Here is an 11187-nt window from a genome sequence, read left to right as displayed (position 1 = left end):
TGGAACAGGAACGTGGCTGGATAATGGAAACTGTGACTGTTTTACACAATCATTGAGATGAAATCATAAGCACTACATTATGTGTAGGCACTGATTTTATACAGCATAAGTTCATATGTAATTTTAACCAATCCGCACAGCTCATGAGCCAGAGGGATTTACACTGTTGTAACAAATAGGATGACCGAGTGGGCATATGTGTCTGGCCATTTAATTAGGGAGAGAAATTTATGTACTCCGACATGGATGGAGCGTTACTCTTGTCAGCTTGCGCCGAATTCTTCGTTCCATTTCTCCAGCTCTCGTCCCACTTGCTCTTCTGCAGGCTCGGCCTTATCGCCATCATCGCGCTCTTTTTTAAGAGGAAGACCCCGGCTTCTGCATATGGGCGATGCATACAACCACTTTATTAATTATTTAAAAAAACTTATAAAAAAATACAGCGGTAAGTGTGAAGTCACCGTCTACGCAGTATCTGTTGCTACTCCTATCCAGTTGATGAAGGGATGTTGATAGTCCTGGCCTAATATCAAACAGACCTCGCAGTCAAACCTAACATTAAGACCTGAGGCATCAACCAAGCCACATGCCGGGAATAGGACATCCACCGATCCGGCGCACTCTTAGAGGCTGCCGCCGCCAACTGCCACCACTCCATCTTCAGAGCTATACTGGCGCATCAACCTTGCCCGGTCTAGCTGTCGTCGACGCCACCACGACGCCAGACAACGCCACCATCCTGCGCTCGTCCATCAACACACACCCAGCAGCGAGACCCTGCTGCTCCATGCCGCTGAGACCCACCGTTGTCGACGCGTCAGATGCAACGCTGCTCCTCCTTGGCGAACTCCACCTGCTGCCACTGGTCCCATCCCCTCCACCTGCAATTCCTCTGCACTCCCAACCGAGCCCCAGTGCCCCTGACGACACCTCCAGGAAGGTCACGACGCGAACAACGCCGCTGCCGCCAAATCCGAAGAGGATTGAAGGTTTTCACCCGGCCGGGTTGGGCCCTCGGTTGTGCCTTCATGAAGGAAAGCGGCGCCCATGGGCGTCGCCGCCGTCAGGAAGGCCAGGCCGGCCAAGGTTTCCCTCGAACCCAAAGTACAACGCCAGGGCTCACCATCGCCGGAGTCTGCAGCCGCAAACCACCGGGACGACGAGAAAGGCAACAGGAGAAAAACCTCCAGATCTGACGCAACGGAGCACCGCACCACGGCCAGACTTCACCAGCGACCCGCCGCCTGCGCGGCCAAGCACGCTGGCTAGGGTCGCCTGCAGACGTCGCCAGCCGCCGGACGCCACCGCCTCACCGACAGGGCCGCCGCCCAAGGATCCGCAAGCCACCGATGCGATACTCCGGCCCGCAGGCCGACGGGATCGATCCGGGCTCGGAGATCGCTGCTGCCACCTTCCCCGGCACCCATGCGGGCTTTGCCGGTGGCCGTCTCCGGCGGCGGCGAGGGAGGGAAGGGGATGAGGGGAGGCGGCGCAGCGAAGATCTGATCTCCCCGGAGTCGCCCAGGGAGGCGAAGCGAGGGCCGCCTCTGTTACGCCCCACCCGCAGCCCGCATGGTGAAGGAGTCGCCTGAAGAATAATGATTCTCTTAAAAAGGGAGAGATTTTCACTTCCTGGCCTCTGCACCAACTAGTGGTGAATACTGCCATGTTAGTACGAGTACCAAGATAAACATGGTCCTCATAATTTTTTAAATGAGTATCAAGATATTTCTTGAGGAGTGGTTCCACCACACACCAAGATTGATTCTCAATAAACAGGGAAAACTCCTGTGCATCACCTGTCAATTCTAGAAATTGAACTCGGGTCGGTAGGTTGCACAACCGCATGCCCAACCACGGAGCCATCATCGTGCTCGTGAAATCCTCATATCTCAATGGTCGCAGCTGCGACACGGCAAGCAGAAAGTTAGTGCCTCGTCCTTGGCCATGAACTACTCACGGGAGAATACTACCAACAATTTCAAGCAGCAGGGTTGACAGTTCAGCATACAAAGTTCAGAAACTGCAGAATAAATACCTGGTCTGCTTTGGTAGTGAGAATGTTCTGTGGACCGAGCTCTCTGAGCAGCATCATTGCAGGTTCCTCGCACAAGGCTCTCGGGTCACTACCAGAATACCCTAAGGGACATACAGATATGCTTCATCATCGTCAACGACTACAACGGCCATCATTTCAGAAATGAACATAAAACAGAAAATGGAGTTTATCTTCAGTCTCCACAGCAAGCCTCTCCAGATCATGATCTGCAATAGAATGGAGGGTCAAATAGAAATTCTCATATATTTTTTATACCAGCAAACCATGAGAACGTCATAATATTGATTTATCGTATAGAAAAAATAAACAAGATTACCGGACAACATCGTTCCAATGTTGTGCAAATAGATACTGGCCTTCGTCTTATCTCGCCATCCTATTTCATGGTAGGAACTCAAGGCAGGGGGGTTGTGGCTCGGTAGTGTGGAGATGACAATAGTGTCGATGATCGATGGGTCAAATGAGCTATACGCCATAAAACTCCTAACAACGATACCTCCCACCAACTCGCAACAACATAATCCATACAATGGACTGGTTGCTGGCTTAGGTAAAAAGAAGGCATTCCATTAGATGAAATATTTATGGTTGAGATGCATCCAATCATATCAAAAGCACATGATTCTATGACGCAACAACGAGTAGTTCTATCATAAATGCGAATATAGAAAATCAAAACATAATTGAAGAGATTACCACACGTGTGTTAGAATTGAAGAAGTATGCACTGACATAACCTAATAAATTCAATTAAACATTACCTTCGCTCCAGCAATGTCCAAGATATAAACATAGGTCCCTTACAATACTGCTCGTCCAATTCCTACAGCACTGACGGGTCGATATGATACATATATAAATCGGTAGAGATAGGGCTGCATATGAATTACTAGGTGTCTAGGCTTGAAAGGCGCCAGGAATTATTATACAATTACAAGGTTGTTACAAATTTTATCCCTTCAGCCTCTTTTACACAACCTAGATGGGCATTCTTGTGTGAATCCGCCTCAAAGACGTCTCAATCCGCTGATAAGGAGTCCAAATGCTTGAAGTTGTAAGGAGTCCTCATGTGGTTATTTTGCCCCCGGTTTTCAAGATGTAGCCGTAGACCATGACACTCAGAAATTCCGCTGGCGTTGTTATATCTCGGTACCCGTGATGGCCTAGATTGCCTACATAAACCACTGTCCACCAACGGTGTTGCATTTGTAAAAACAACAACCGCAGAGTAATATTACTAGCTTTGTTCCTTCAGCGACATTTGATAAAATTGGAACATACAGAGTAATATTACTAGCATATAGCATTCATTTCTAAATTTGTGTAAATCTTCTTGCAGTGAATTTTCTAGGTGTAGTTACTTAGAGCATCTCTGGTAGATGCCCTATTCAAAGACCAAAACTCATCCCGTATCCAAATGTCAACTTTTTTAGGGGATTAAACTTTTTCTCATCTTGCAGACCGATCCAACCTTTTTCCAACTTATCACAACATATTAGTGCAATACTTAAGAATTCAAGCGCACATAATTTAAATACATAGAAAATTTAATGCTCTCAAACATTACCACGCAAATTCAAACACAAAAACGGTCCAACTAAATTAAGAATCCAAATAAACATGATAAAAGACGATAAGATCAAGTGCTACGAACGCATGAATTTTCTTCAATAAGATCTTGAAGTCAGTTGTGAGCTTGATGGTTCTCGATCCTTCGGTGTGCTTTGAGGAAGGCTTCAATCATGTTTGGAGGATAAATTGTGTATATGGAACATGGCCTTTTTACACAGTTAGGGAGATGAAATCATAAGCATTACTATTATGTATAGGCACTGATTTTATACAACATGAGTCCATGTGCAATTTCAGCTGATCCACATGGCTCATGAACCCAATGGATTTTCCTTGTACAGCATTTTACTTGTTACAAATCGGATGCCTGAATGGGCGTATGTGTGTGTCTGTGTGACACACTTGCAGCTTGTAATCCATTTGGTGGCGCGGAGAAATATATGTACACACCGAAGTAAAACCATCCCATGAACATGGGGAGGTTATTGTTGTCAGCTTGCGCCAAACTCATCGTTCCATTTCTCCAGCTCGTCCCACTTGCTCTTCTGCAAGCTCGGCCTTATCGCGGTCATCGCATTTCTGAAATCTTCATACCTCAATGGTCGCAGCTGCAACACGGTAAGCAAAAAGTTAGTGCTTCATCCTTGGCCATGAACTACTCACGAGATAATACTATCAACAATTTCAAACAGCAAAGTTGACGGTTCAGTATACAAGTTCAGAAACTGCAGAACAATCACCTGGTTTGCTTTAATGGTGAGAATATTCTGTGGACCGAGCTCTCTGATCGGCATCATTGCAGCTTCCTCGCACAAGGCTCTCAGGTCACTTCCAGAATACCCTAAGGGACATATAGATATGCTTCATCATCAAGGACCACATCAGCCATCATTTCAGAAATGAACATATAATAGAAAGTGGAATTTACCTTCAGTTTCCACAGCAAGCCTCTCTAGATCATGATCTGTAAGGAAACAATTCCAGGTTCAAACATCATGGGCAGTACTAGACTCGTGCTACATGCATATAGAAAGTACTGGCTAGGTACGATGATATGCAAAAACGGAACTTCCAGCTTCCGTGAGCTCATCTTCTCGACATCACTGTCACACCACTTATTATGTGCTGTGCAACTGTACATCAGACACAAAAATAAAAGAAGATGCCAAGGTTTCATTTTTTATGAGCTGTATGTGAATCCCTACAATTTGTTTACAATATAAAACCTTTGGATGTCCATTCACCTTTTACACAGAATGGCAAACAAAGTAATCAATTTTGTAAACTATAGTGATGCATACACTATTACTTCCAAGGTGCTTAGTTTGTTAGTTAATGTACTTTTGGAGGTGAATAAGGGGTAGATGCAGAAAATATGGTAGCAAAAGTGGCCCTGAAACAACTGAACAGAGCAAGTGTCTGAAGGTATAACTAAGGAAAGTATAACTTACTGGACAATTTGAATGCTTGTCCTTTGAGCTGATTTTTCAGAAGTAACCTCCGTACATTTGGATCAGGCAGTGGCACATATATTCTTTTTACCTGTTTATATGGTTGAATAGAACATAACATTCATTAAAGAAGTAATGCTTATTATGGAAACTAAGCAAAATAGTGGGTAATAAAGTGCCAGAAATTCAGTAGGGAAAACAAGTACCCTAATGTCCAAATATGATATGCCAGCATTTGCTATTTTCCATGAACACGGTTATTTAACAATAGCTTTCAGTTTGCTTTATCAGGAGTTGGTAGCCAGAGAATGTAGAAACCAAGTTTAAATAGTGATAATAGAGACGAAGTCAAAATAGGGGATGATAAAGTGCCAGAAATTCAGTAGGAAAACAAGTTCCCTAATGTCCAAAGATGACACCGCAAAATTGATATTTTCAATTGAAAACACAGTAATTTAATAATGCTTTCAATTTGTTCTATCAAAAGGAGTTGGCAGACATAGCAAGGCACTATTTTTAAGTTGTAACTAGAGAAAACTGATAGAATTTTGCTGTTCAGTTCCCGACAATTCTCTGGTTGCCACAGGACCCTGTGTAGGGGGCAAAGGTGTCAGGAACTGGTACCAGCTACCAAGCAGCACATACTCCTGTGCATGGTCTTTTAGATGCAAGATGCAAGAAATTTGTAGACATCATGAAACAGCAACAGTAATCCTAAATATATATGTAAGATCAATCTTACCAGTCTTCGAAGAACAGCGTCATCCAACTCTTGTGGTTTATTCGTAGCTCCTAACCAAATGATTTTCATTAACAGAAGATACACACTCAAGAAAATTTCGTAAAAAAAAGTGAAACTTTTGTGTACCTATGTGATAAAATGTTTATTCATCAATTCATTAACAAATTACAATGAGGCCAAATTATACATCACCCAAGATCACAAACTGGTGTGCCTATTGTGCTGCAAACTGTTTCAGAAATGTCTAATCTACAACTCGTGACAAAACAATTCTATGTCCTAAACTAATGCTGCTGAAGTAATGAAGGCACTGAGTATTGGTTCCAAGGGTCATTTATTTAAAAACTCAACCGCAATTTTATACCACGAAGAGGGAATAGACAATAGACCTGATCAAAATACAGGATATACTGAATAACATAACAGCACCAGCGAAGAAATGCTAAACAGCATTGCATGTCCACAAATTACTGTCCTAGCAAATAAATGTTTACAGTATGGGGATTCTGTATAATATGATTGCGACCAAGTACTAATAGTTGCATGATAGCTGTGTCCTAAGTATTTTCACTGGAAGCAAGCATAGTGCAAAAGATAACCAGGATTAAACAATCAAAAAAGAAAGATATGCTTACCTATCACAATTACTAAATCATCTGGGTTTGATGTCACCCCATCAAACTGGATAAGGAATTCAGATTTCAGTCGCCTGCTTGCATCATTCTCGCTAGCTAACCTTGTTGACATTACACTGTCGATCTGGATGGTAAGGTAAAATAGAACAAAACACATCAGATCCCACTTTTAAAATCAAAAGGGGAAAGGATACATAAAAAAACAATTAACGGAAATGTACTTTGTACTTGGTGCTTCTAAAAGAATAGCATTTCAAGATCTTATACTAAGATAGCAGGAATGCAGATACTATATATGTGCTCAACTGTTCATCCAAACTTCTAGGAAGATTTGACTGAAAACGGCAACTTTGTGCATAAGCCTATGCAGAATATGTACAATGTTCAATGCATACTTCTATTCTATTCTGTGCAAATTTTAGAAAAAGCATGAATTTACACTTTTAACTGTAACAAGCGCATGGTTCAAACAAATCAAACACTCCAAAAGAAAACTATTCTGAAAATATGACAAGCGACCAATTTCCCTATCCGAACAACTAGTGATAGCATGGTCAAAATAACATCGGCAAGCTTAATAATAATAACAAATAAATAAATATTACTAGTACATAATTTCAACAAAATTTGAATGGTAAGGTTTGTAATGAGGACCTCATCCATGAAAATAACAGACGGTTGCCTCTCGACAGCAACCATGAAAAGTGTCCGAACAAGCTTTTCAGCTTCCCCTACCTGTTTTTGCCCACGAAATAAGGTTCAGACAGCGAAATATGTAAGTATCTGACAAAGTAACATATATAGCAACAACCACATACCCACTTTGATGTCAACGAAGAAGCTGAAACATTAAAAAATGTTGCTTCAGATTCTGAAGCAACAGCTTTGGCAAGCATTGTTTTCCCATTCCCCGGAGGACCAAAGAGAAGCAGCCCTGAAGAATAGTTATGAATTTTAGAAAAGATCCAGAGAAGGGAAACCTTCAGCACGAACAAGTTTACCTTTCGCAGGCCTCCGAAGACCAGTGAATAAATCCCTTCGCTTAGTAGGTAAGATAACCATTTCCATGAGTGCTTGCTTTGCTTTGTCCAGACCAGCTACAGATCAAACCAGAGAGTGATGACACCATGATTAATAACTGGGCTTGAGCCAGAACGCACAAAGAAAGTCAATGGTTGCATACCAACATCATCCCATCTGACAGATGGACTTCTATCCACGATTGTTGTATTTATCATTTCAACAAGCTTGTCATCATCCTTTCCACCAGCTCTTTGCACTGGCTTGGATCCACCAACGCTGTTCTTCTGATGAGAGGATGCTTGACCACCTCTGTTAAAGGTGGGGCTAGACTGCAAAGCTGACTTACGGGAGCTAGTTGATGCTGGTCTCTCAGGCCTATTTACTTGATTGTTTGTAACAACCTGCAGAAATAGCGCACATGGTAAATTGGTAATGGAGAAGGACTTCTCGACCAATGCACTCGCTGCAAAGTACTCCTTACAAAGAAAATACACTTCATAACGTCAATATATAACTATGTAACCCAGGCATCTAGCTAGCTTTCCTTTTCTTACAACAACTTATTTTGATCAATGTTTGCTACCGCACATAACAAGTACTCAAGTAGATATAATTCTAGCATTCCTAAGTCCTAATCGTAAGAACTGACAAGAACATATCCATGTTGAGCAGACTTCGATTAATAAAGTAGCACCACAGCAGTACCAAATCAACAGATCAGTAAAACTCTGTTAACCGGGAAGGAAGCAAATAAAAAGTCACAATCGTTTTTACTAAAACGCTAGGTACAAGACAATTCCAAATGTACCAAGTAGACACTAGACAGTTGAAGCTATCAGGCAAAACATGTACCACGTGTAAAAAGTCAACACTAGAAGCTTATACCTTCTTGGGGACTGGTGCAGCCGCTCCTACAATACCAGACAAAATGAAAGAAAGTTAAAATCCAACTAATTGAAGTCCATAATTGCAACAGTAGGGAAATGTATGTAGGATCTATGTGAACAATCAAACTACTGATAGTTAACTCCCAACGAATTATAGTCCACAATCGCAAACGTAGGGAAATGTACAATTCACTAATGGAAACATATAGGCATTAACCCCTAAATTAGTAAATTTACACAATTAAGTGATTAACACAACAAACTACAGGTATGGTTGCAAGAATATTTGGCCTCTTCTAACGTGTTTGTACTGAGAAGTGCACACACATCGCTGAGCAAGTTTCACATGCGCGCAAAATTGAGAAGTCAGTAAAACTGGGGAGAAAACGAAGAGGAGCAGGGAGGCTCACCGCTCCTCCGGCCGAGCACCCTGAGCCGCTCCTCCACCTGCGTCTGCCACTTGGCGATCTTGTCCTGGTACACCCTCACCTGCCCCCTCTCGCTGCAAAATCGAAACACGCACACCAATCAGCGACCTCAATCAAACCCTAATCAAGCCGCGCGGGCGCACCGGAGGGAAGGAATCGAAGGGAGGGGGCACCTGGAGGAGACGGCATCGGGGACGCGGGCGGCCTTGGCCTCGAGCATGACGCGGAGGGCGTTGCGGTAGTGCGCCTCGGCGTCGTCGGGGAGGCCCCACTCCTCGGCGCGCACGGCCTTGTCGATCTCCTCCTTGGCCAGCTCGAAGTAGCCCCGCAGCTTCACGGCCACGCGCTCCCCCACCACGGCCGCCGCCGGCGCGTCCATGGGCGGCGCCGCGGGAGGCGAGAATAGAAGCGACGAGAGGGAGTCCGCGAGCGCGCGGAGGAAGCTCATGCGCCGGCGGGGGGGAGCATCGTCGGAGATTCGCCGGAGGTGGGGAGGGGGGAAGGTTTGCGTGGGGCCTTGGGGTTGTTGGGGGAGGGAGGCCGGAGAGTCTAGTCCCCCGCGGCACGCATCTCCGTGGGCTAACGCTGCCGTTTCTCGGGCCGGATGGTATCTTTCGTCCGGTTAAACTTCACACTGTTCTGGCCCAAAGACCATGTCCGCATTCACGGCCCGCCCTACCCACGAATATAGTTCATGGAGTTAGGAGCTCAAATATCGAGGCCCGCAAGTTTGCGAGGCACGGGGTTTGGCTGTCATGTTTGGTTAGGCCAACTTGATGGTCTTTTTTTCGTACCTGTAAATAGTAGCGGAGACAGCCCTGGGGCAGCTATGGCTATAGCCCCAGCAGGCCTAGGAACAACTTCACTCAACATAGCATAGCCGCAGGCTTAACCTGCTGCTAGCTCCGCCACTGCCTGTAAACATTGTGACGATTAAATAAAGAGCTTCAGAGTTTGTCTTAAAAAAAGAAAATCTGCTTTGACACAAAAAAAAGATGGAATCTGCTATCAATTCAGGTGCAGCACGAGCGGACCGGCTCAGGACTCGCTCGCGTAAGGTTCCCTCGCTGTACTTTCCTTTTGTTTTCTCCCTTTTTTTGTTTGGTTATTTTTATTTTTTCATAAGTTTTCTTCAATTTTTTCTTTGTTATGACTTAGTTTTATTTTGATTTTCACTGGTCTTCTTCATTTCTTTTTCGGTTTTCGCAGATTTTTTTTTGTTTTCTTCCTTTTTTACTTTCAATCTTTCCTGGGTTTTTTCTCTTTCCTTATTGCACTGTTTTTTCGGTTTTCTTATTTGCCCTTTTGTTATTTACTTTCGTTTCTTTATTATTTTTTTCCCTTTTATATTTTCACCACATGTCTACATCGTTTTACGCATTATACATTTTCCATACACGTCAAAAAAACTTTTACATACATGTTTAATATTTTTCAAATACATGATGAACATTAATTTTAAATAAATATTTCAATATCTATTCTGGTATATATATAAAATATTTTTTAAGTACTCCCTCCATCCCGAAATACTTGTCCGAGAAATGGATGTATCTAGACGTATTTTAGTTCTAGATACATCCATTTTTATGTATTTCTCCGACAAGTATTTGGAGACGGAGGGAGTACACCTTTAACAATTTTCATATATATGACTAATTTTTTCAAACATATATTTTGATGTCTAATTTCTTCATGCAAATTGTACATTTTTCTTATATGATACATTTTTATACATGCATAACCTTTTATATATACACCTTTGACATTTTTCATATACATGACTAACATTTTTTAAACTTATATTTTTTGATACATCAGGAATATTTTTATATACACATTATACATTTTTTATACATCATGACCATTTTATATACATGTTTCATTTTCCAAATACATTATTCATATTTATCAAAACTTATACTTTTTATTTCTAATTCTTTTCATACTCATTGTACATATTTGTAAACATCGGAAACATTTTATAAACACATTTAACTTTTTCAAATGCATGACTAACATTTTTTAAATGTTTTATGTAATTTTTTTGTAATATATATAAATATTAAGAATATTTGGATGTATAAACTAAAATATAAAAATAAAGCATAAAAACAAAATTAAAAGTCATAAAAAAAAGCAAAAGTAGGCAGTTACTCGGCTGGCGCATCTCGCGGTCACCTTCAGGCCAGGCTACCCTCCATCTCAAGCCAAGCGAGAGATATAGAGATGCCCACCAAATAGCGACCAAACGCGTACCCCCACTCCCACTATGTACACTTGGGCCAGCCAAACAAGCTCCCTCCTACTTTCGTAATGTTCGGTCTTTTTCTAATTTCTCTTTCAGTTTTTTTGCCTTTTTTCATCTTCGCTCTAACCGATTTTTCATT

The 11187-nt window shown here is 42.4% G+C and overlaps 1 protein-coding gene across 1 annotated transcript; it reads right to left on the bottom strand.

Moving 5' to 3' along the window:
- Window positions 1-3849: 3849 nt before the first annotated feature.
- LOC109760866 (uncharacterized) lies at window positions 3850-9373 on the bottom strand. The gene is made up of 13 exons (XM_020319668.4): window positions 8971-9373; window positions 8780-8871; window positions 8368-8393; window positions 7643-7883; window positions 7461-7556; window positions 7278-7393; window positions 7114-7194; window positions 6460-6583; window positions 5825-5874; window positions 5083-5173; window positions 4560-4595; window positions 4372-4472; window positions 3850-4239 (listed from the first exon to the last, which is right to left on the bottom strand). Exons 1-13 carry the CDS (start codon window positions 9243-9245, stop codon window positions 4123-4125), a joined length of 1446 nt encoding a protein of 481 aa, XP_020175257.1. The 5' UTR covers window positions 9246-9373; the 3' UTR covers window positions 3850-4122.
- Window positions 9374-11187: the final 1814 nt, after the last annotated feature.

Source organism: Aegilops tauschii, chromosome 7 (assembly GCF_002575655.3).
Source record: "Aegilops tauschii subsp. strangulata cultivar AL8/78 chromosome 7, Aet v6.0, whole genome shotgun sequence".
In the NCBI taxonomy this organism is placed as follows: Eukaryota; Viridiplantae; Streptophyta; class Magnoliopsida; order Poales; family Poaceae; genus Aegilops; species Aegilops tauschii.
Note: the sequence above shows the minus strand (reverse complement) of the source record. Positions and strands in the feature narration are given on the sequence as shown.